Here is a 26,305-nt window from a genome sequence, read left to right on the forward strand (position 1 = left end):
GAAGGGTCTGCCCCATAAATACATCTAAATGTACACATTGATCTTACACTTGAGGCCAGAGTATAATTCGTATAATATTATCCAGAAGTAATTTCATTTTACCTTAACAGCTGAACGACTGACAACTTACTGATATGCTGATGCTACTAATTATCGTTATTTAGGCGGAGATCATAACCAGTAGTATGCGTGTTTTGCATTTTAATCCAGTCCACACCGCTTCAGTCTGTTCTGCTGATTGCTTTCTCTTCTAACCACTGTGGTTGTGAGGAAAATATGTTGACTGTAAAAACAAAAAAAACAATACATATTCTTCAACCTGTGTTTTCACTGTATGGCTTGTTTGTGTTTTGTAGACCTATTATGATAGATTTTCAGATTCTAACTTGACAGAACATCACTTGTTCATCAATATGCAGTCCCAGTTTCACACAGGTAGTTTGGGCAGGTCATGCTGACAGAGTAAGGGACTTTCTTTAGTTGTTCTAGTCTATTAGTATTTGTAACGGCTTTTCTAACTGGTTGTTTTCTGTGGGTTTACCGGGTTAAAAGTGATGAGCCTTAATTTATTTCCTGGTTGTGCTATCCATGTCTTGTCGATTTTCAGATTAAGGTGAGAGGTGGATCTAATGCATCTGTTGTTATCTTAATTGATAAACATTGACAAACTGTATGATTTATCTCTAATCAGTGATGGTATTAAGGAGGGTATCCAGCCTCTTTGTACAGAAAGGGCAAAGGCTGGATCAATGCATCTTTTACTGTTTATGGTGTGGTCAAGCTTTGAGATCATCTTGAATCATCATACTCTCTGTACATCTGCAGTGTTTTACACGTCTATAGTATACTTGGTACAGGTTGACTTTAAGGGTTGTGGTATTTTTTGTTGAACAGGACACTGCTCTTTATGTCCTCTGTTTTCGGCCAGAAATGTGTGACTGTCTGCTAATTGTCTCTGTCCTTGGTGCTGAACAGCTTATAGGGGCTTTTTGTTTAGTTTTCTCCACAACTTAAAACTAAAAATACTTTGTGCTCTCCCTGCAGTCATTTAAATAAACCAAGCAATTTAGGAAATCCAAATGAAGTTAATGTTATCAAAACATTCACAGAGCCTCAAAATGACTGGTTTAAGTTGAAGGAACAAATATATAACTATAACCAATGTAAATTGTTAAATCTTTAAAGGTTGAGTCTCATTGTATCTAATAAATAATTTCCTTTTAAAATATAATAAGCTACTTCCCCGTTTAATCCAACTGAAGATCCACGTGCGCTGTATTCCACATTTTTACAACCCTTCAGATGTGCTTATCTTGACTATAATCATTTCTGCAAATGTAGTTTTACTACTTTGAAAAGAAACACATAGAAAACATCCTAATTCGGAGCATTACTAACAAGTCAATAAAAGTATGTAGATGTATTTTTATTTCATTTATATTGTTGGCTGTACAGGATAATATCAGATGATATAAACAGTAAATCATAGAAAAAGTCTAAAGAACAGTATATATGGACTGTATCATCACAGTTACAAAACACACAATTTAAAACAAATCAGACATACGTTTATATGCAAGAGAAGAAATAAGAATATTCAAAGCCAACATTATGTACTGATACTTGTTGACTTTATGAGTTTCCTGGTTTGAATGTAATGGATAAATGATGTTTCGAATAATTGTTTTACATTATCATAGTTGTATTCAGAAGAGAACCGCAGGATGTGGTCAATTTTAAACCTTTTTTATGAATCAGTGTTGTCGTCGAAATTAACTCACGGTGGCGCTATATGCCTGCTTTAAGATGATTTAATTCCTTTTCCTTCGGTGTGGACGCTCATTATTCTGCTCTTGTGTCTACATAGGGACAGTCAGTCTGGATTCGCTCTCCCTTGTGTTATGTAGTTGAGCTGTCTTTATTCTCTTTTTTCTTCAATCTGTAAGGAATTTATAGTCGATGATGGATTCCAACGTAATCTCGTTTCAAACGTGCGGTTTCTTTGTAGTGCTTTCTTTCCTGCATGCTGCGTATGGAGACGTGAGCTACTCTTTTCCAGAGGAAATGAAACGAGGATCAGTCATTGGAAATATGGCCAAGGATCTCGGGCTGGAAAGGAGCGCGCTCTCTAACAGAAGAGCCCGCATTGACAGCGATGGGACTGATGAACGTTACTGTGACATAAACCTGAATAACGGGGAGTTGATTGTTGCCGACAGGATTGACCGAGAGGGGCTTTGTGGAGAAAAGGCTTCGTGCATCCTAAAATACGAGCTGGTGCTGGAGAATCCTCTCGAGCTCCATCGGATTAGTCTTCACATTCAAGATATTAATGATAACTCGCCACAATTTAACGAAGAATTTATAAATATAGAAATTCACGAATTGGCAGGTAAGGGAGCTCGTTTTGTGCTAGAGGAGGCGCACGATGCGGATGTAGGACAGAATTCAGTTCAGCAGTACACCCTCAAAAAGAATGATAATTTCATTTTGTCTGTTGATGGAAACACAATAGAGCTTGTTCTTGAAAAGGAGCTTGATCGTGAAAAACAACAAGAGATCAATTTGCTCCTCACAGCTTTAGATGGAGGCTCTCCTCGGAGATCAGGTACTGTAGTCATACACGTCACTGTGCTGGATGCTAATGATAACGCCCCAGTGTTTAGCCAGGCCGTCTATAAAGCCAGTCAGCCTGAAAACTCTCCTGTAGACACTGTAGTTGTCACAGTGAGTGCTACTGATGCAGACGAGGGAGTCAACGGAGATGTGACGTATGACTTTGGACATGTTACTGAACATGTCAAGAAGATATTTAGTATTGATAGAAAATTCGGTGAGATACGAGTGATTGGTCGTATCGATTATGAAACTACCACATTATTTGAAATACGAGTTAAAGCAAAAGATGGGCTAGGGCTGTCATCTTATGCTAAGGTAATCATTTCTATCACTGATGTGAATGATAACGCCCCTGTTATCAGTTTAAAATCCCTGACAAACCCCATACCTGAGAACGTGTCACCTGGTTCAGAGGTGGGCATCATTAACGTGCAGGATAGAGACTCTGAGAATAACAGAAAGGTCCGCTGCTCCATTCAGCAAAACGTCCCTTTTAAGTTGGTTCCTTCTATTAAAAACTATTATTCTTTGGTAACCACAGGACAACTGGACCGTGAACTAGTGTCTGATTACAACATTACAATCACTGCCACTGACGAAGGCTTCCCCCCTCTGTCCTCCTCTAAAACGGTTCAGTTATCTGTAGCAGACATCAACGACAACCCACCTGTGTTTGAGGAGCAGTCCTACAGCACATATGTGACTGAAAACAACAAACCTGGCTCCACTTTATGTTCCGTTACTGCTCGAGATCCCGACTGGAGACAAAACGGTACGGTGATTTATTCTCTGTTACCCGCTGAGGTGAACGGTGCCCCTGTGTCCTCCTATCTGTCTGTTAACGGAGACACGGGGGTGATCCACGTTGTCAGGTCGTTTGATTATGAACAGTTCAGGAGTTTTAAAGTCCACGTGATGGCCAGAGACAACGGTTCTCCTCCGCTCAGCAGCAACGTGACCGTCAGTGTGTTCATATCGGATGTGAATGACAACTCTCCCCAGATACTGTACCCATCCCCGGAGGGCAACTCCTTCATGACCGAGCTGGTCCCCAAAGCTGCACACGGAGGCTCTCTGGTGTCCAAAGTGATCGCGGTGGACGCGGACTCCGGACAGAACGCCTGGCTGTCCTATCATATAGTCAAATCCACTGATCCGGGACTTTTCACTATTGGTCTCCACAGCGGAGAGATCAGGACACAGCGGGACATTTCTGAATCTGACAGCATGAAACAGAACCTTATTGTGTCAGTGAAAGATAACGGACAGCCCTCTCTCTCTGCCACCTGCTCCATGTATTTACTTATCTCTGATAACTTGGCTGAGGTGCCAGAACTGAAGGATATGTCTTACGATGAGAAGAACTCCAAACTGACCTCTTATCTGATCATCGCGCTGGTGTCCGTGTCCACTTTTTTTCTCACTTTCATTATCATCATCCTCGGTGTGAGGTTTTGTCGCAGGAGAAAGCCCAGACTGTTGTTTGATGGAGCAGTCGCCATCCCCAGCGCTTATCTCCCTCCTAATTACGCAGATGTTGACGGCACAGGAACTTTACGTAGTGCTTATAATTATGACGCCTACCTGACAACAGGTTCTAGAACCAGTGACTTTAAGTTCGAGTCATCTTACAATGACAACACACTGCCTGCTGACCAGACTCTGAGGAAAAGCCCTTCAGACTTTGCTGAAGTGTTTGGAGATTGTGATTCTTCTCCTGAGGTAGGAATTGTTGTCACTTAAGGTTGACACCTATATTTGCACTGTGATGATCAAGCTGTTCAGATATGTTTTTGTCATTCTCTGTCTTTACACGACTATTATATATATATATATAATATAAGGTCGAGCAAAATCATGGAACTTTACAAGTAACTAAAATTGATACTTAACGCATCAATGGGCTTTATAATGCATCACGATTCGACAGCATAGTTTATATCTTAGTAAGCAGGTGTTTGAAATTCTTTGGTGATTCAAGTAGTAACATATGTTATTATTGAAGCCGGTTTTTCCGTTCAAAACTTGTCTCTCTCCTTGGTGCTGAAAAATCAAGTCTACCCATTTTCTTCGTTTTCTTTGCCATGCCTGTTATACGTTCACACACACACACACACACACACACACACACACACACACACACACACACACACACACACACACACACACACACACACACACACACACACACACACACACACACACACACACACACACTTGACAGCTTCAGCTCATCTGTGTCCTTGGTGCTGCAATGTTCTCTAGTGTAATTGTAGTGTAAGTATTGTCAATCCCTTGAGTTGGGACTTTATGTTACGTGCCTGAAAGGAGGTCAAGTTTGTCACAGTTGCCCAAGAAAAATATGAACTGATGCCTTGTTTATTTTGAGTTCATTCTTTTTTCTTAAATTAAAATTATAAGTTGACTTTTTTTTCTCCATAAAACAAATCATCCAGTTTTATTATTCAATAAAACATTTGTTTGTGGTTCATATAGTTATAGTAATATTTAATAGATTTGAGTTCATTTAACCCATATATAGCCCCTTTTTAAATATAACACCTTTCATTCATTTACATCAACTATTAATATTCTCAGCAATTTAAGTATCTCATTACAATTTGAGAAAACGATGCAACGGTGTTAAATAGACTTTAAAACCCTCTGAGACCCACATAGGACATTTCCGTTTATGTATATTTTTGTGTTTTGCCTTATACGTTGTCATTTCTTTACAGTATAATCAAGTTTTACCCATCCTAGAAATCCGCACAACCTCAGCTCATGATATATGTCACTCGTTATTAGAGACTTGTATACACTATAATAGGGGATATTTGCCCATAAATAAAATAAACTGTATAAAAACGGAGCTTGAATTTGTTACTTATTTTATTAAAAGGAACTGCTAACCACAACATTGAAAGAAACATTGAACACAGACATTTGCACACATTTATTATGATTGTATCAGAACTGTTTAGAAGATTAACTTATTCTGTTCATTAGTTAAGTCCATTCTTTTGGGCATTGTCCATGGTCGTTTTTTTGCCAGGAATTGTCATTTTTTGTCCTGCCAATTTTGAAGACTACACATGATATATATCATGGCAGTTCCTGTCCATAATCACACTCAGATTCGTCTGAATTTTCCTCGACATCGTCACCTTGAAAAATCAGCTCCAAAGCCTCAGCTGTAGTAAACTTCCTTGCCATACCTCAGTTTACTTTTACTTTTACTTTTTTGACACTAAAAGAACGTATTACAACTTTTATTTGGTTTGTGCGCGTGGAATTATACCGGCTCTCGTCTCAGTATAATAAGAACGGTCTCAGTACACAAAACAATGGAACTGACAGGCAACCCTCTGAATCAGACTCCGATTGGCTGTGACTGCATCCACTCAGAGTGTCCGATTCAGAAACGTGACTCTTACACTCTTTACGTCACAAATAAAGATGGTGGATGATAATAGATCTATAAAACAGAAAACGATAAGCAATGCGCCAGAATCAAGGAGACTATCCGCATCTTTTAAAACTTTACGCACATTCGTTTCACCGAAATAAGTAAACGCCTCTCAGTGAAAAACGTAATATAATTGTTTGGTGCCGTTTCTGTAGTTTAAGAGGAAAAACACCGCATGTCTCTGGCTCAAACAGCTGAGAAGTTATGACGCTTAGATCAATCAACACATGTAATATCAATGAAACATAATCATTGTTACATTTACAAAGACGCAATTTATTTCAAATGTATATTTTCAGTTGATGATTTTCCTGTCCATCGTGTCAGAGACAAATGTTCATCTTGTATTATACGTTTCCACAACTGGATTTGTACCTGGCTATATATTGGTCACAGTGCAATATATTGTTAAAAATATAAGCAAATGTACTTTCTGTCTCATATCATACTGTCTACTGTTGCAATAACCATCTCAGTCTCTTGGTGACGCTCTTTTATAATGTCTGGCTCATGGATGCTATGGCGTGTCTCACCTTATCTGTGTCAGTGGAACTGGAGTATTGAGTTAGAGCCCAGGGCTGTGCATGCTGTATGTGGATGTGTGGGTGTATGAGGGAGAGAAGAAGAGGGAGACTTTTTTTCCGTGAGAGAGAGGCAGAGAGGGAGCGAGAGAGAACGAGCAGTAATACAATTGGGACAGAGAGAGAGGAATCCAAGCAGACAGCTTTCCTAATAGAGCATGATTAACGCAGCTAGAGAAGCAGGGAACCGTTGGATTCAGCAGCATTTTTTGTTCGCTACTTGGATGTATATGTTTAGAATTTAGTTGTAATGGCGACTGTACAGCTTTTTCTTAAAGCATGTTTAATAATGGACCAGCGAGTAAACTTAAAATGGTGGCCGCATTTTCTATTAGTTTGCCTGCTTTTTGGAATGTCGTTTGGAGAAGTCCGTTACATCCTTCCAGAGGAGATGCAGCGGGGGTCGGTTATCGGGAACGTTGCACGGGATCTGGGACTGAAAGTAACGGAGCTTGATGCTCGTCGAGCCCGTGTTGTTGCAGAAGGAACTAGCCAGCTGTGTGAACTGGACACTGCGTCAGGCAATCTTTTGATCACCCAACGGATAGACCGAGAGGAGCTGTGCGCGCAAGCCATTGTCTGCATCCTACAGTACCAGCTTCTGCTTGAAAATCCTCTGCAAGCATACAGCTTAGTTTTGGATATTGCTGACATAAATGACAACAGCCCAGTTTTTGCTGTAGGGAAGATACAACTAGATTTAGTCGAATCCACAGTCCTGGGGAGGCGCTTTCCACTGGAGATTGCGCATGACCCCGATCTGGGAACGAACTCAGTCCGTGAATATAAACTTAGTCCGAATGATCATTTTGCACTTGAAATTAGTACCCAAATAAACGGCAATGCTTATCCTGAACTAGTTCTTAAGAAGGCCTTGGACCGAGAGGCACAGGCTGAACATGTACTGAAAATCAATGGAATTGACGGGGGAAATCCAGTCAGATCAGGAACTGCTTCTATCCATATCCGTGTTTTGGACGCCAATGACAATGTCCCAGTTTTTAGCCAACGAGTTTACAAAGCCTCTGTCCCAGAAAACTCTGCCATAGGGACTCTCATAGCGAAGCTGAATGCAACGGACTCGGATGAAGGTCTTTATGGAGAGATAACATACACTTTCAGTCACCTGTCAGACAAGATAGGAGGGGTAATTGAAATTGACCCTGTGAGTGGAGAAGTTCGGCTGTCAGGTACCATTGACTATGAAGATGCCAGTACGCATGAGCTGGATGTTCAGGCCAAAGATGGGGGTGGTCAGGCGTCTCACTGTAAACTTGTCATTGACGTCCTTGATGTCAATGACAACAAACCCATTATAGAAATAAAATCAGCCTCAGCTAATGTGGTTGAAAACTCTAAACTAGGAACTATGGTTGCTCTGATTAACATCTATGACCTGGACACAGGCAGCAGTGGGCGTGTCACGTGTAGAATCCAAGACGGTGTCCCATTTAAGTTTGTATCCGAGGTCAAAAACTACTACATGTTAGTGACTGACGGAATACTGGACAGAGAACTTCAACCCCAGTATAACATTACAGTCACTGCCATTGATGCTGGCTCCCCCTCACTCTCCAGTGTAAAAGTTTTAACAATTGTGGTCAATGACATCAATGATAACCCCCCGACTTTTACGCAGAGGGAGTACAATACCAACATCCTGGAAAACCAACCTGTGGGCACGTTTGTGATGAAAGTAAAAGCAGAGGACATTGATGACGGATCTAATGCAAATATACTGTACCAATTATCAAAGGACACAAAGTCAGAAGTGTCCTCCTTCCTCACCATCAACTCCGACACAGGAGAGCTCTTCACTTCCCTTCTATTTGATTACGAACAATCAGTTCACTTTCAAATTAAGGTGACAGCTCGAGATGGAGGGGATCCTCCTCTCTCCTCCACCTGCACTGTTAACGCTTTCATTAAGGATCAAAATGACAATGCACCTGTTGTCCTATATCCTGTCCAAAACACCGGGTTCATTGCTGAGGACAGGGTGCCAGTTGAAGCTCCTAAAGGCTACCTGGTTACTAAGGTGGTAGCTGTGGACGCCGACTCTGGCCATAACGCCTGGCTCTCCTACAGAATAATCAAAGCAACGCGGCCTAACCTGTTTATGGTCGGTCTGCATACAGGAGAAATCAGAACTGTGCGAGCCTTCATCGAGGAAGATGAACCAAAACAAACTGTTGTCGTTTCTGTGACGGATAATGGGCCAGAATCTCTGTCCGCCACCGCTACAGTCAGCATAGAGATTAGTGACGGGCTTCCTGTTTTAAACGAACTCTTTGAGTTTGCAGATGTGTCACAGGACAGCGATAACTTAACGCTCTATTTGATCATTGCTCTGTCAGCTGTTTCTGCTCTCTTCGTGCTGTTAATCAGTGGTGTGTTTTATTTTAAGCTCTGCAGGCATAGTTATGTTTACCGTTCAACCAATGCTAGTCTCCCCATGTTTCCCACTACCTACTGCCCCCCTAGTTTTACAGATTTAAACCACTGCGGGACCCTGATGAAAGATGAACGGTATGATTCCTTTTTGACCACTGGGTCTTGGAGAGGCGATTTTCGTTTCGCCTCAAGCACAGACACTGACACTCTGAAGCAAAGAAGTGCAGCCTATCAAAAAAACACGCTAAGGCGCGCGAGTACAGATAGGGCTACTCTGAAAGTGAGGGCAGGGGTTCCGCAGCCTTGTTATGTATTTCAATAAAAGTCGGCCCATCACTTTATATATGTTGTAAAATAAAACTTGTGCGATTAATTTAATTTTGACCCTTGGGAGGCCAAATATTACAGAATTGTATCTCTGTGTTGTCAATGCAACAATATGTTTTGTAACGTTTTTTGGAGTTATGCTGATAACCTCAGCATTATCCCACATAACTTGACCTTAAATATAGATGAAAATCTTGTTTTTTCTGGAAGATTTAAAAAAAGAAAATGGTATAGTAGCATATACATGGTCATTATTAAATCTCCATCTGTGTCGTTTTCGATTTTTTAAATGAAATATTGAAAACATGTTCAGCAGTTTGTTTGTTTGTTGAACTTTATTCAGGCAGAATACTCTCCCTTTCTTTGTCTTACTTATTGTTGTAAGTGCATGGACATTTCTGACTACTCTATCTACTATCTTCTGATCTTACGAGAACAAACATTTGTGTCGTATTTCTTTCTGAAAATATTTTACTTTGTCCTTGGTATACTCTTCTTTGCCTCTAATAATGTGTTGGTGCAGCCTTTGCTCTTGTAATTAATGTCAATTGTCTGACTTGGAATACACAACAGCCAAGTTTTGATAGAATCATGTTGTGTTTTTACAAAGTAACACATGGGTGATAGAGTCAAATGAAAGGTTTGTACTACATTGTATGGATTTAACTTTATGTAAACAGACTATAAGTGTATACAGAGGAAAAATAAACTTGAAGAGAATATTGTTTTTAGTTATCCGGTGCCTTATTGAGCTTTTAAACATAATCTGTAAAGGAGAGAAATCAAAGGATACAAGAAAACAAAGCTTATGGTCACATGAGCAAAAATCCATGGCAACTGTGATTAATAAGTTAATACACCCTGACATACTTGCATAAGATAAGGACTTGAATGATTCCTCACATTCATTTGATACAGCATTTCAAAGGAGGAAAACAATCTTTTAACATGATAAAAAAGTCCAAAAAAAAGACATAACACCAAGGAAGATACGTATGTTAGATTCATATATGCACTATATGAAAGTCATGCATGTCTTTATAGTACAACATGCCTCCATTTAGGATAGAGCAATACATTTTTGCAAAAAATAAAAAGAAGCCTCTCCATTTTCTGATTTGCCATTCGATAATGTGATATTGTAAAGTGGTTACAAATCATATAACATTAATGCAGAGCAAATACATATAGATAATATAACGTTGTTTATTTTACCATAACTTTGCTGCTAACTTGAAATATCAAATGAATTATATTTCTCAGGCATTTATTTTAATACACACAGTTAAAAATGGTGCATTTAATATGTAGACATTAACAAATAAGTATCGTAATGCTTCAATACCAAAACTGCTTAAACAATAGAAGCAAAGGACAAATGTGTCAGCATAGCTTTATACAATGCATACACCTTTAACATATTTGACTAAATCATTTAATATATTGTGTGAAGCATTGTCCTAGAAATACAATTATAAACATGTAAATAAATACACATTACTGCACCTACTTCTTATAATAAAACTTAATACAACATATAAGAATAGTGATAGTAAAACTTTTTTTTATTTAAAAAATGTTTTTTTTCAGGTTTCTTGAGTCAATAGGTTTAAGACATAAAAAGGTAAAACACAACAAAATGACAAAAGCAAAGCATTTAAAGTCACAAGCAGCATACAACATAAATATGTTCACGTATGACAAGAATTGTAGTTTATGTTAGACTAGTGGTAAGTCTTATCAAAGTCAAAGTCAAAGTCAGCTTTATTGTCAAGAATTCTACATGTTGTACATCCAGAAATCTCGAAATATCGTTTCCCGCAGTCCTACAGTGTGACATATACATCAAACAAAAAACAAAAAGGGCCTAGATAAACGGGGTATACATTAAACAAAACAAAGGGCCTAGATAACCGGGGTATACAGTTTAAAATGTTAATAATATAATTTAAGTGTTCAAAGTACAGTTTCAGTGCAGTAGCAGCGGAGATGGGCAGAAAAGTGAGTTAGGGGGGTTAGAGTCCAGGACCATTTGGGGCAGGGGAGAAAGGTCGGAGGCAGGGTGGAGAGTTCAGGGGAGAGATGTCAGAGAGGGGGAGAGAGGGAGGGAGGGGAGAGAGTTCAGCATCCTGACCGCCTGGTGGAGGAAGCTGTTGCCCAGCCTGGAGGTGCGCGAGCTGAGGCTGAGGAACCTTCTTCCTGAAGGCAGGAGGCTGAAGAGGCTGTTATAAAACAGTTGTCTGTATGTGTGTGCTTGTTTGTGTCATGGTTGTAAAAACAGAGAGGTTTTGTCATCAAAATAAGTCCCATGTGAATTCATGTGTGTTCCTGTTGGTGTTATAGCTGCAGGGTAGTTTGTGCCCCTAATTCTTTCCATGGAAGAAGGTGCTAACAACAAACAGCAATTACTGTTATCTATTATCTGGGTCACAGGAACCATGTTTTAAGTTCTGCATTTGGCACTATGAGAGAAAGATAAAAAAGGCTGTGTCAATTTAACAGCATGGCTGCTATACATTTACATCACAGGGTTTCCATTGTACTTATTTTGTAATACTGACAATGATTACATTTAGTTTTATCCAAACACTAATCCACAAAGTAACGGATGAAATGTTTTGAACAAATTTGACACATTTTGTAAATATAACAAAGAGTTGGGATTTTCTAGCAACATATGATTTCCACTCTAGTTGTTCTATGATTAACTGTCAGGGAATTTGAAACTGTGATTTGATATGAGTGGATGATGTAATCAAGATGAATTTTCTAAATTATAACATAATAAGATAAGGGCATGTGAGTTAAGCTGATTGAATCATGAAGTAAGCAGCATTTTGAAACACATAGAAGGTGCCAATTGACAGGGAAAGTAACCTTCTGAAGACTCGGTTTAGAAAGGAGGGCACAGCACTATTTTTGGTTTGCTAATAATACTCTGGGGTGTGCAGAACAGAGTTTAACAGGGAGAAGCTTTATCTTTGTTAACATTATATTACTTTAGGAACACTTTCTATGAAGACCACATCTGTAGTGCATTGTGATGGCATTCCTATAATATTTTCTAATGCACATTACAACAGTGATATAACATTTTCATCATTAATTTGATTGATTTATAAAAGTGTCATATACTCTAGAGGTTGACTGATGGGGATTATAAAACATTATGACTACCTATTCTCACCAATATACCACAACCATTATACATGTTTCATTTCACATCAGTGTTTCATTTTTGGTAGTTAGTAAAATGTGTTCCATTTTCATGTATTTAGGGAAATCCATGGTTCATCGTAAGTGATTATTAAGAATGAACTTGAACATCTATCTGGTGTCACTATTTGTGAAGTCTGCACACCTAATGCTAAGCAACCCTGGAAGTGATCCTGTGTGGCACTCAATTTGTTGACAAATCTCCAGGGCAGTAAACACATCTCGATAGTGTCTGATATGTCAAAAGATCAGACCTTTTTCTTATTCATCATAAAGCTGAGGACATGTTTATATTGCTAATAAATGTATGTGATGATGATGTGACCAGATCTGATTCATTTCTATTTTTCAGAATTCAAAAGAATGAATACTAACTGGCTTTTTTCTCCTTTCCTTTCTCGGTGCACTCCTTGAAAAAAACAACAATTTCCATCCAGCAGGTAAGATAATTTTCATATCCTTTCTTTTTAAATCCAACACAGGTCTCCCACAGGTGTTAGTATTACAGTCTCACACCATCGAGATGAAACACCATCAACCCATATTTAATTTTCATCAATGTTCCATGTCTTTTCTTTACTCTCTCTCTTTTTTCTTCTATATCTATTCTTCACCACACTCAAACTGCATCAAAAATACAAAAAAAAAACACTGATCTTCTCAAATATTGCTTTGAAAGTGATATTCACAAGACTGACATTTTAGGCAGCAGTCTTTTCAACACAGGCAGCTGCATTGCTCCTATTTTTGCACGCTTTGTGATTCCACCCGAGATTGTACACTACATTAATATTAATCATCCCGCTGTGCAGCCATGCCTGAATAATGCAGAATCATGATGTGCAGTAGTATGCTTATAGTGTGTGTGTGTGTGTGTGTGTGTGTGTGTGTGTGTGTGTGTGTGTGTGTGTGTGTGTGTGTGTGTGTGTGTGTGTGTGTGTGTGTGTGTGTGTGTGTGTGGGAAAGGGGGGATGCAAGGCACTATTGTGGCCTATTAAAAATAGGTTTGTGCAAACATCATGTTAAAGGAGAGGAATATGCTGTAAAGTGTGTCAGTGCCAATTCATGCTCATGAGTGAGTGTTGCAGTGGATACATACTGGATGCGAAATCCACTACTAAAATGTAGGTCACTGGAATTACCAGTCAGATTGGATCAGACAGAAACGATTATCTAATGTTTTTATTTTGAATTTATCTTTAGAAAACTCTGTGCTGTTCAACTAAGTGTGTGTACGTCCACAATTTGTTCTTGACATTTTTTAAGCATTTGGTTCCTCCCTTACATTTGAAATGATTGCAGCTGTTAAATGTTTCAATGACCTGCAGGAAGTTGTGTTATTAGTGGAAACAACTTCCGGACACAATACAACGTTTTCCCAGACTTACCCACTTGTACTTATAGTATTTTCATATCTTAACATTACCATAGCAGGGTCTCTGTATAAGCAGGTACTGAGAAACTGTGAACATGTTGTCTTTGTGCCAGACCTGTATTACTCGGAACTATTTTTATAGTCATATTTTGTAATATGTATGGTTCAGCAGGAAGGGCTTGTTTCGTGAAATTGGAAAATGCAGAGTATAAAGTCCAAGCATTGGTGCACACATACCGATTATGGTGTTATCTTACTGTTGGTGGTGCTGTTGCCTAATCAGACTCTCTAACATCAGCCTTACAACAAGTCACCGACCGTCTGCAAAGGATGTGAAAAATATTCACTAAGCCTCTAGTATGGATGGTGGCATTATGTGGATATGACCGAAGCTTAAGTAATACCTTTTCCATGTTGTAAGCGTGATACGAGGCCTCTCTTTCTAAACGGATACGTGTGACATTTTGGATCTGATATTCACGGGAAGACATGAATATTCTGAAGAGCAAAGTCATGTTATTTGATTGGAGAGTGTCCATTTTGCTTCTCTGCATTGTTGCTGCAGTTAGTGGACAAATTCGTTATTCTAGAGATGAGGAAAGGGCTGTTTGTCGGAGACGTTGCAAAAAACCTGGGCTTGGAAGTAAAAAGGTTGGTTTCTGGTCGGGCTCAACTTGTTATAGATGATGATAACCAATATGTCGTGCTGAACGATAACAAAGGACATATTGTTGTCAATGAAATAATTGATAGAGAACAACTACTACGTGTGCAGGACGACTGACTCCCAAAGGAGTGACATCAAGTATAAGCAACCAATGAGCCAAAGTTTGGTTAGTGTGGATGACGCTGGGACTGAAACTCTGGAGAAAGGAGAGCGGTCACCAGAGGCCTGTACTACGAAGCTGGATTTTCGCTTAGCCGGCTAAATTCAGGGAAATCTCGGGCTTTCCGGTCCTACGACGCTGGTTCTCTTTTTAGCAGGCTAGATTTCCATGGTAACTTATGCTGAGCGGCAAACCTGGGCGGTATACTACGAATCTAGTTCAACATATCCTGGATATGTTTTGAGTTATCCGGCTGACTAAATCCAAAAAAAAAAAACGCTCTCGCTAAACTGTCCTACGACGCTGGTTATCACCTCGACCGCAAGCCAGCCGTGTCCTATCTAGTTAGGTGCGCGTTCACATAAAAGGGGTGGTATTTGGAGCATTCGACCAATCACAAACATGGACAAGCCGTGTACTGACAGCGCAGCGCGTCATATATTTCCTGAATGAAAAGTCAACTAATATTAGACAAATATGAAGACGTTAAACTTTAAACATCCATGACTTAAACACTTTATCCAGGATAAAAGCCACATAGTTGCAGCTGCAAGGTGAATACAGCTGGTAAAAGAAAAAGTGTTTGAATACGTTCATTAACAGTTTTATGATATCACTGCTGCCCCGTCCAAGACACGAGTGGATCTGACTTTAATTACATTTGACTCGAGTGTCAATTTAATGTGTTGCTTAAAACATGGGCGTAGCAAGCATCCTGAATGTGGGGGGGACATTTTTAACGGGGGTGTGGGGGTGAAAAAAAATATAGATTTCCTGTATTCTGGTGCATTTTAACAGGTGGTTTGATACTTTTATGTGGCTATACTAGCATGAGGAAAATGATGGGTACATTTTGTAATTTCAGTAGTAAAGAAAGGAAACATATTTGATTATTAATTCAGAGCTGTCTTTGAATTAATAAAAAGCAGTTTAAATGCCCATTTTTTGTACATTTATATACAACAATAAATATTTGTGAGTGCATTGAGAGATATTGTTGTGGAGAGTCATTTATATATAAATCGCAAAATACATTTGTGAATCCTTCTGTGAGCATTTATTAATATTGAGACTGATCTGACTCCATACAGATGTTAAGTTCACCTAGGAATGGTATCATTGACTTAAAGCTCCCATGTCATGCTTTTCCGGTTATTACCCGTCCCCTTGTGTGTTATGAAGGTTTTTATGCATGTAAACGGTGTGCAGAGTCAAAACCCTCAAAGTACACCCTGTAGCGAGTAAAACTCTAACACAGAAAATACCTCCCCAAAACGCCTCGTTGGAGATACGTCACTGCCCATTTGATTCTTCCGGGTACCGCCTGATGTCATGCGGTACCCGGAACGAAATGGACCAATCCCGAAGAGCCGTTACGTTACGTCCGCGGAGCCGTTACGTTAAGCCCCCGCTGATTGGTCCAAATTGACCGATCCACGGACTTCCTCACACACACATCTGTGTGCAGGGAGCAGGCAGCTCAGCTGATTTCTCCTCCCTGGCTGCAGGCTGATAACAGACAGTTGGGATCGCGGCAAAATTCTCTCTGCAGACCCATTCTCTCAGCGTTTATCAACCTTTTTCTTACTCAATATCAAGCCACACTTATTGTTTTTACTTCGGATGTGAGTTTGTGTGTGCTCAGGATGAGTTTGGCTGTGTTTCGCTATGTATCCTAAACAAGGAAGCAACACCTCCACGGAGCTCAGCGCGATTCACAACGTCCCGACCAATCAGAGCACACTGTGCTCACAGGGAGGGTGGGGGCAGGAGCTTTTGGAGCTACAACGAGCCGTTAAAGGCAAATAGTGAAATTCAGTGAATACAAGTAGTTTACAGAGATGCTGTATGAGAAACCAATGTGAGTTTGGAAAAATGCACAGTATAAATCTATTTTAGTATACCTCAACAATGGAATTATGATCAGTGGAAATGGCCATGACACCTCTCCTTTAAATGTCCAAATAAATGTTGCTCTTCTGTCTATATTGGTCATATGATGCCCCTTGACTGAAATGTTTCCTGTTCAATATCCCCACTGATTTCCTTAAAATCCTGGGATGAGAGTCCACATCACAATTTACTCTCAACTGTCATTTCCCTTTCATCACTCACCTCAGCAATGGACCTCTCTCCACTGTCCCTGTATTCTGCCTCTGACTCACTCTCAAGTGCCTAGATGTCAAGAGAGGTGGTGAAGTGATAATAAATACTGATAAATACTAGTAACCTGGCATTTCGATGCCTTTTCTCATCTAAACTATTCAGTATTTGTATCTCTCTATCATGACATAAAGACGAAACTCCTCTCCAGAAGTGAGACGCCGCCATCACTGTTAACTGATTAACTGCTACCAGCTGATGACTTACTTTCCTCTTCTTTGAAAAAAATGTTCTTATGTCCATGTTGTCTGGGGGAGAAAACATATCAAACCAAGAGATCGTCAGCTTTGATTTTCGCTGTATTAACCATTTCCTGAACATTTGGTGTGTGTGCCTTACCTCCGCGACCGGCATCGCTTCATACAACAGATCTGAGCTGTCCAACTATGACAACACTCCTTGAACATGCGCGCTATGTGAGAATCTGCCTTGGTACAAAGTAGCAGTGAAAACATGGTACGGAGTTTCATTGATTTGGGCATTCTCTCAATAAGCAAGTGGAATGGATTTCATTTGATAGTGAAGCACTGACACAGCGCTCTACAAAGTGCGGCGAGTGGATAGACCGATTCACGGACTTTCCGCATAGTAAAAGTGGGGGGGTCTAAACTAATCATTTGAAAAAGTGGGGGGGACTTGTCCCACCCTCATATAATGGCTGCGACGCCCATGGCTTAAAATAATACTTCTGCATACAGTATGTGACACTGTGAGTGTTGCACGGCCAGATACGGCTCAAGAAGCTGACTCAGATAAGGAAATATATGATACATTATGATGAGATATCATGTGATATGAATGATAATGGGGTACGTCTGCACTCACAGTGCCGCGGACTGTAGGTTACTTATGTTGTGGCAGATATTTAAGTAAGCTTTCTTAACGCTAATGTTATAATAGTCAGATTGCTCTGAAGATGGGAGGTGATATTCTATTCATTTTCACGTTCACACAGTCGGTGATTTTGGCCGGCTGTCTTTCCTGCAACGGCAGTTTAAACTGTATTTCCTTTCTCCTCCTGTCATATGAATTGATCGCTTTAAACTCCGCACACTGAGCTCTGATTGGTCAGCAGGCAGTGCTTTTATCCTGGAACCTATCCTGCTCCGGAGGATAGCCGTTCAGAATAAGTTCTCTAGCCCGCTAAAAAGTGAACCAGCTTCGTAGGACCGGAAAACCCTGAAGTTAGCTTGCTAAACGAAAATCTTGATTCGTAGTATAGCCCCCTGCTCCGGAGCAGGTTAGGTGGCAGGCTAAGAGATCAACTCAGTGAAAGCACCGCCTGCTGACCAATCAGAGCTCCGTGTGTGCGGAGTTTAAAGCGATCAAGTCATATTACAGGATAGAGGAAATACAGAAAAACTGCCGTTGCAGGAAAGACAGCCGGCAAAAATCAACTGACTGTGTGAACGTGAAAATTAATAGAATATCCCCTCCCATCTTCAGAGCAATCTGACTATTATAATATTAGCGTTAAGAAAGCTTACTTAAATATCTGCCACGACATAAGTAACCGGATCAGAGTAACATTAAGTACAGTCCGCGGCACTGTGAGTGCAGACGTCGATGTGTGCCATTATCATTCATATCATATCACATCATAATGCATCATATATTTCCTTATTTGAGTCAGCTTCTTGAGCCGTATCTGGCCGTGCAACACTCACAGTGTCACATACTGTATGCAGAAGTATTATTTTAAGCAACACATTAAGTTGACGAAACACTCGAGTCAAATTCTCCTAATTAAAGTCAGATCCACTCGTGTCTTGGACGGGGCAGTGATTTCATAAACCTGTTAATGTACGCATTCAAACACTTTTTCTTTTACCAGCTGTATTCACCTTGCAGGTGCAGCTATGTGGCTTTTATCCTGGATAAAGTGTTTAAGACATGGATGTTTAAAGTTTAACTTCTTCATATTTGACTAATATTAAAGTTCACTTTTCATTCAGGAAGTATGACGCTCCGCTGTCAGTACGCTTGTCCGTGTTTGAGATTGGTCGAATGCTCCAAATACCACCCCTTTCATGTGAACGCGCACCTAACTAGATAGGACACGGCTGGCTTGAGCGATCCACTTGATAACCGGCGTCGTAGTACAGCTTAGCGCCAGCGCGTATGTTTTGGCTTAGGCCAACCGGCTAACTCAAACATATCCAGGTTAGGTTGAACCAGCTTCGTAGTACAGGCCTCAGGTGTACCTCGCATGTCTACTCTGGTAAGTCAGTTTGTTCGATGTAAATCATATCAGCTTTTACATTTATGGACATCATGAATTATATAGAAGCTTTACTTTCAAATACTGACATAACATTTTAAAGAGTGGACTTATACAAAGAGTTTATGTTCTGTTCTGCAGCTCCTTCGCTGTCCATGGTGCTGAATATTTGCTTTGCACTGAGACACTCTTAATAAGACTGTCATAGAAGAATAGAATTAGAATTGGAATTGAATTGGGAGGGATGAAACCCTCTTTTAATGGTCACACATGCAGAGCACACAGCACACACAGTGACATTTGGCCTCTGCATTTAACCCATCCTACCAGGAGTCAAGTCATTGAAGACCTTTTGTGGCTAAACTTTAAGACCCTGGTTGAATTTAATAACTCAATTCAGTGTTCTTATCATGATAATACAACTAATAATAATAATAATAATAATAATAATAATAATCATAATAATAATAATAATAATAATAATAATAATAATAATAACAACAACAATAATAATAATAATAATAATAATAATAATAATAATAATAATAATAATAATAATAATAATAATAATAATAACAACAATAATAGTAATAATAATAATAATAATAATAATAATAATAATAATAATAATAATAATAATAATAATAATAATAATAATGGTCTAAGTAATTGCATTTAATGACTGCGAAAATATACTCTTTTACTACTGCTTCATGGTATTCTCTCAATGCTTTGAACAATGAGCTAGACTCTCTTAATTGCTCAATGCACATTAAGGAGGAGTTGGAGTTTTAAGTGTTAGGTAAATGTTTCCTGTCAATGCAGTAGAGCCTTTTCTGTATTTTGTTTTGTTTTTCCTCTTTTCATGAATGAGAACGAAATGTATGGCACTACCATATAATTACAACCAAAACTCCAACTCATGCAGTTGATTTTTTTGCGATGCACGTTTGATAATTTATCCTCTAAGTGACGCTGTTGCCTGGTAAATCATTTTACTGTGCATAGTGACGCAGTTCTGTTCCCTCCCCTGTCACTGCGTTGTACAAGAGGGGATGATCTGTATTAATACGAGCTGGGGCTCATCGGAGACACAGACCATATATTAACCTTCCTATTTTCCATAATCTGGACTGTATGTGTTTTCGTCAGTCAGTTAAAATCTTCATTGTATTGTCCGGTTTGCTTTAAGACCCTTGTTTTCCATGGCACGTCAAGACAATTCTCGAGACGGAGGAGTAAGATGCCGATCGTTTGGACAATTGCGAGGGGGACTGTATCTGGGGTTTTTTCTCTTTTTTTTTCTCAATCAAGTAGTTGCCCAAATCCGGTATTCCATCCCAGAGGAGATGAAGAAAGGCTCCCTAATCGGTAATGTAGCACAAGATCTTGGTTTGGATTTGAAGAGGCTTCGTTCTGGGCGGGCCCGTATCGTGACCGGAGAAAACATCCACTACACCGAGCTGAAGACAGACAAAGGGATTCTAGTCGTGAATGAGAGAATAGACCGAGAGCAGCTTTGTGGAGACGAAACACCGTGTAGCTTTACCTTTGAGATTTTATTGGAAAAACCAATGGAGTTGCACCCTGTGACTATAGAAGTATTGGACGTAAATGACAACGCTCCTATTTTCCAAAACAGTCGCCTGAAATTTGAAATAAGCGAATCAATCGTGCTTGCTTCCCGATTTGTTTTAGAGAGTGCGGACGACGCTGACGTTGGGGAAAACAGTCTGCAGAATTACATATTAACTCCAAACGATAATTTTATTTTGAAACAACATGTCCATCCGGACGGCAGTAAATATGCTGAAATGGTGCTTCAGAAACCCCTGGACAGAGAAGAGCAGCCAAGCCTGTCTCTAAAACTGCTGGCAGTGGACGGTGGAGATCCACAGAGATCTGGTACAGTAAATATAGATGTATTCATTCTTGATGCCAATGATAATGCACCTGTGTTCAACCAGACACTGTATAAGGCCACGGTGATTGAAAATGCACCAAAAGGCACACATATTATCACTGTGAATGCAAGCGACATTGATAGTGGTTCAAACGGAAAGATAACGTATTCATTTTCAAAATCAAAAGCAGGAATAGCTGATTTGTTCGAAATAGATGAGGCTACTGGGAAAATATATGTGGCTCAGGAAATAGATTTTGAAAAAGACAAAAAAGTCGAGTTCAGGGTTGAAGCCAAAGATTATGGCGGACTGACAGATTCTAGCAAAGTTGAAATTGAGGTAATCGATGTAAATGATAATGCTCCGGTCATTAACGTGATGTCCTTCACGAGCCCTGTGTCTGAAGACTCCCCCGCCGGTACAACTATTGGCATAATTAATGTTAAAGATCTGGATTCGAGTGAAAACGGACAAGTTAGGTGCACGATCGAAGGCAATGTTCCTTTTAAAATTAAATCCAATGTTAGAAATTACTATGCATTGATCACTGATGCTGCATTAGATCGTGAACATCTGCCAGAGTGTAACATTACTGTTATTGCCTCAGACACTGGCTCGCCACCACTCTCAACTACAAGAACCTTTTATCTTAAGGTTTCTGATGTAAATGATAATGCCCCAGTATTTCCCCAGGGCGTTTATAGTGCATACACCACAGAGAATAATTCTCCGGGTGTATCTGTATTACGTGTTCATGCTAGAGACCCTGATGAAAACCAAAACGCCCGTGTTTCCTATATTTTGGAAGAGTGTGAAATAGGCGGATCTCCAATTTCTGTATATGTTTCTGTAAATGCGGAAAGCGGAGCAATACATGCATTGCGCTCTTTTGATTATGAACAAATAAAGCAAGTTGTATTCACTGTCAAAGCACAGGATGGAGGCTCTCCTCCACTCAGTAGCAACGTGACTGTGAAATTACTGATCCAGGACCAGAACGACAACCCTCCTCAGGTCCTGTACCCAGTCCAGACTGGTGGCTCTCTAGTGGCTGAGATGGTACCTCGTTCAGCAGATGTGGGCTATCTGGTCACTAAAGTGGTGGCTGTTGATGTGGACTCTGGACAGAATGCCTGGCTCTCCTATAAACTGCAGAAAGCCACAGACAGGGCGCTGTTTGAAGTGGGCTTACAGAATGGAGAAATAAGGACTATCCGCCAGGTGACTGATAAAGATGCGGTGAAACAAAGACTGACTGTTATAGTGGAGGACAACGGGCAGCCCTCTCGTTCAGCTACAGTCATTGTTAACGTGGTGGTGGCTGACAGCTTCCCGGAAGTGCTGTCTGAGTTCACTGACTTTACACAGGACAAGGAGTACAATGACAACCTGACTTTTTACTTAGTGCTGGCTCTGGCTGTAGTGTGCTTCCTCTTCATCACGTGTTTAGTGGTTATCATATCAGTGAAGATCTACAGGTGGAGGCAGTCTCGCATCATGTGCCACTCCAATCTCCCTGTGATTCCATATTATCCACCACGTTACTCAGACACTTTGGGGACAGGGACTCTCCAACACGTGTACAACTACGAGGTGTGCAGGACGACTGACTCCAGAAAGAGTGACTGTAAGTCCGGCAGAGCTGGTAGTCAGAACGTGCTGATAATGGACCCCAGTTCTACAGGGACGATGCAGCGGATACAGAGTGAAAAGAGCATCCTGGATGAACCCGACTCTCCTCTAGAGGTGAGTCAAATAATGTAGCTTTCTGTGACGGTTCCCCTCTTTCTTTGATTAGAGACATTGTTAGTGAAGTGGTGCATCCTATTCAGCACCATGGACAGCATCTCTCCTCTCGTTTGATATGAATACCGCTTCATTATTTACTTTCAGAACTTTCCAAAATATTCTTTCCACTTTTTCCCTCTTATTAATATGCTGATTTTTGGTTTTATATAGACAACGTTTATTTTTAGACGCATTTTGCTTTACCTTGGTCTTATCATTTTTTAAACATGGTTTGCAGCGAGGCTGCTCTCCAGTCTGTTAAAAGGTTTGAAATAGTGGTTGTGGTTTGGGACTTGAAATGTTTTACTAACAATCAATGTGTTCCTTATTTAATCTCAATTAGTTTTACCAAGCCCCATGTTTTATATGTCCCATTGCTTCCCCAAATTAAATAGGATTGAAGTTGTATTTTGCTTGTGTTCATTTGGGTTACTTGTTTGGTAATTAACAAACGGTATTTGGGTTTATAAAGATTTAACTGCAAACCAATACATACATGATAATAATTAATTTGAGATGAATATGTATTTTATTTTATTTTACGTAAAACTTGGATTAGTTTTTCATAGTTTGAGTATGCACCATTCAGATTTGATCAATCACTTAATATTTCCAGAAAGTCATCTATGTTGTATGGTGTTACAGATTTTGGACTCTAAGTGACGCTGTTGGTTAATCTACGTTTTTCCAAAACATTATCACAAAGTCCCCTCCCTATGAGAGAAAAGGAGGTGGTGTGCACGTAGTGGGCTGATATCTGAGGGTAACACAATAGCAAGCATTTCAATCTCAATTCGGATAAATACAAACTAAAGCATACGGGTCGTGTTGGTTTCGGTGCAGAGTATATTTTCCTATTTTTATTTTTGCAATGGCGTGTAGAATCTCTCCACACTCTCGATGCGTGAGATGGCACTTTGGCTGCGGACAGAATTGGAAACTCTTGTTTTTCTTTCTTTATCTAATTCAAGTGGTCAGCGGACAAATCCGATATTCTATACCAGAGGAGATGAAGAAAGGCTCCCTAATCGGTAATGTAGCACAGGATCTCGGTTTGGATCTGAAGAGGCTCCGTTCTGGGCGGGCCCGTATCGTGACCGGAGAAAACCTCCAGTACACCGAGCTGAAGGCAGACAAAGGGATTCTAGTCGTGAAAGAGAGAATAGACCGAGAGCAGTTTTGTGGAGACGAAACACCGTGTAGCTTCAGCTTTGAGGTGATTTTAGAAAACCCGATGGAGTTGCATCAAATTACAGTAGAAATAACAGACATAAATGATCACTCTCCTACGTTTAAAAGAGATACTATCCGTTTTGAAATCAGCGAATCAGCTAATGCTGGCGCTCGTTTTTCATTGACAAGTGCAGAAGACCCAGATGTTGGTGTCAATGATTTAAGGGAATATTTTTTGACCGAGAATGAGAATTTTGTTTTAAAACAAACCTCTAATGCCGACGGAAAGAAATACGCAGAGATGGTGCTGCAGAAGCCATTAGACAGAGAGACCTACCCTAATCTGTCTCTAAAACTGATAGCTGTTGACGGCGGAACTCCGCAGAGATCTGGTACAGTAAATATAGATATCACTGTTCTTGATGCCAATGATAATGCACCTGTATTTAATCAGTCTGTATACAAAGCTACAGTAATGGAAAACGCTCCCAGAGATACTTACGTTACCACTGTTAACGCCAGTGATGCAGATTTTGGGTCAAATAGTATTGTAACGTATTCTTTTTCCGACCTCAATAGTGGGCTCGGTAATTTGTTTATGATTGATGAAAAAACTGGTGTCATATTTATTAGAGGTGCTATCGATTATGAAAAATACATCAAATACGAGCTCAGAATAGATGCAAAAGATCAGGGAGGTTTGACAGATTCCAGTAAAGTGATAATTGAAGTAGGTGATGTAAATGACAACTCCCCTACTATTAGTGTCATGTCCTTCACTAGCCCTGTGTCAGAAGACTCTCCTCCTGGTACAACTATTGGCATTATAAATGTGAAAGATCTTGATTCAGGTGAAAACGGAAAGGTAACATGTAAAATAGAACAAAATACAGCTTTTAAGATTAAATCTAATTTAAGAAATTACTACACTTTGGTAACAGATACTGTATTGGATCGTGAAAGTGTTTCAGAATATAATATCACTGTAGTTGCGACAGATGCAGGAAGGCCTCCTCTCTCGACAAGAAAAACCTTTCATTTAAAGATCTCTGATGTGAACGATAATGCTCCTGTGTTTTCACAAAGTGTTTACAATGCGTTTATTGCAGAGAATAACTCTCCAGGTACTTCTGTTCTCACTGTGAGAGCTAAAGATCCTGATGAAAACCAAAACTCCCGTATATCTTATATTCTGGAAGATACAAAAATCGGCGGGTCTCCGGTTTCTGAATATGTTTCTATAAATGCAGAAAGCGGAATGATACATGCAGTACGCTCATTTGATTACGAGCAGATCAAACATTTGGTTGTCGTGATCAAAGCTCAGGATGGAGGCTCTCCTCCACTTAGTAGCAACGTGACTGTGAAAATACTGATCCAGGACCAGAACGACAACCCTCCTCAGGTCCTGTACCCAGTCCAGACTGGTGGCTCTCTGGTGGCTGAGATGGTGCCTCGTTCAGCAGATGTGGGCTATCTGGTCACTAAAGTGGTGGCTGTTGATGTGGACTCTGGACAGAATGCCTGGCTCTCCTATAAACTGCAGAAAGCCACAGACAGGGCGCTGTTTGAAGTGGGCTTACAGAATGGAGAAATAAGGACTATCCGCCAGGTGACTGATAAAGATGCTGTTAAACAAAGACTGACTATTATAGTGGAGGACAACGGGCAGCCCTCTCGTTCAGCTACAGTCATTGTTAACGTGGTGGTGGCTGACAGCTTCCCGGAAGTGCTGTCTGAGTTCACTGACTTTATACAGGACAAGGAGTACAATGACAACCTGACTTTTTACTTAGTGCTGGCTCTGGCTGTAGTGTCCTTCCTCTTCATCACGTGTTTAGTGGTTATTATATCAGTGAAGATCTACAGGTGGAGACAGTCTCGCATCATGTGTCACTCCAATCTCCCTGTGATTCCATATTACCCACCACGTTACTCAGACACTTTGGGGACAGGGACTCTCCAACACGTGTACAATTACGAGGTGTGCAGGACGACTGACTCCAGAAAGAGTGACTGTAAGTTCGGCAGAGCTGGTAGTCAGAACGTGCTGATAATGGACCCCAGTTCTACAGGGACGATGCAGCGGATACAGAGTGAAAAGAGCATCTTGGATGAACCCGACTCTCCTCTAGAGGTGAGTCAAATAATGTAGCTTTCTGTGACGGTTCCTCTTTTTCTGTGTTTAGAGACATTGTTAGTGAAGTGCTGCATCCTATTCAGCACCATGGACAGCATCTCTCCTCTC

General features: G+C 40.2%; 4 protein-coding genes across 9 annotated transcripts in view; all 4 read left to right on the forward strand.

Annotated features, from left to right (window-relative positions):
- Window positions 1–26,305, forward strand: part of LOC117485400 (protocadherin gamma-C5-like) — a 243,915-nt gene that overhangs the window by 43,152 nt on the left and 174,458 nt on the right. For 3 of the 6 annotated variants that reach the window (XM_034133941.1, XM_034133956.1, XM_034133957.1), the window contains exon 1: window positions 1,963–4,341. The exons of the other annotated variants lie outside the window; for them this stretch is intronic. In XM_034133941.1, the coding sequence (XP_033989832.1) occupies window positions 1,963–4,341 (2,379 nt within the window). Of the gene's footprint in view, window positions 1–1,962; window positions 4,342–26,305 lie in introns of those variants that run through there. 6 annotated transcript variants of the gene reach the window in all.
- On the forward strand, window positions 6,920–10,084 carry LOC117485403 (protocadherin beta-15). Its single transcript, XM_034133960.1, has one exon. The coding sequence runs from the start codon at window positions 6,920–6,922 to the stop codon at window positions 9,383–9,385; it is 2,466 nt and encodes an 821-aa protein (XP_033989851.1). The 3' UTR covers window positions 9,386–10,084.
- Window positions 14,574–23,547, forward strand: LOC117485430 (protocadherin gamma-A7-like). Its single transcript, XM_034133987.1, has 5 exons — window positions 14,574–14,632; window positions 14,757–14,875; window positions 20,507–20,802; window positions 22,087–22,842; window positions 23,530–23,547. Exons 1-5 carry the CDS (start codon window positions 14,574–14,576, stop codon window positions 23,545–23,547), a joined length of 1,248 nt encoding a protein of 415 aa, XP_033989878.1.
- Window positions 23,756–26,212, forward strand: LOC117485405 (protocadherin gamma-A9-like). Its single transcript, XM_034133962.1, has one exon. It carries the CDS (start codon window positions 23,756–23,758, stop codon window positions 26,210–26,212), a length of 2,457 nt encoding a protein of 818 aa, XP_033989853.1.

The sequence above is a fragment of the Trematomus bernacchii genome, unplaced genomic scaffold, assembly GCF_902827165.1.
Source record: "Trematomus bernacchii unplaced genomic scaffold, fTreBer1.1, whole genome shotgun sequence".
NCBI classification, from domain to species: Eukaryota; Metazoa; Chordata; class Actinopteri; order Perciformes; family Nototheniidae; genus Trematomus; species Trematomus bernacchii.

What these genes read in the sequence shown, in the direction of transcription:
- LOC117485403 (XM_034133960.1), top strand. Translation starts at nt 6,920, where the DNA reads ATGGCGACTGTACAGCTTTTTCTTAAAGCATGTTTAATAATGGACCAG.
- LOC117485430 (XM_034133987.1), top strand. Translation starts at nt 14,574, where the DNA reads ATGAGGAAAGGGCTGTTTGTCGGAGACGTTGCAAAAAACCTGGGCTTG. An exon ending in CTGGGCTTGGAAGTAAAAAG is followed by an intron (nt 14,633 to 14,756) that starts GTTGGTTTCTGG and finishes CTACGTGTGCAG; the next exon opens with GACGACTGACTCCCAAAGGA. An exon ending in AGAGCGGTCACCAGAGGCCT is followed by an intron (nt 14,876 to 20,506) that starts GTACTACGAAGC and finishes TTCTCAATCAAG; the next exon opens with TAGTTGCCCAAATCCGGTAT.
- LOC117485405 (XM_034133962.1), top strand. Translation starts at nt 23,756, where the DNA reads ATGGCGTGTAGAATCTCTCCACACTCTCGATGCGTGAGATGGCACTTT.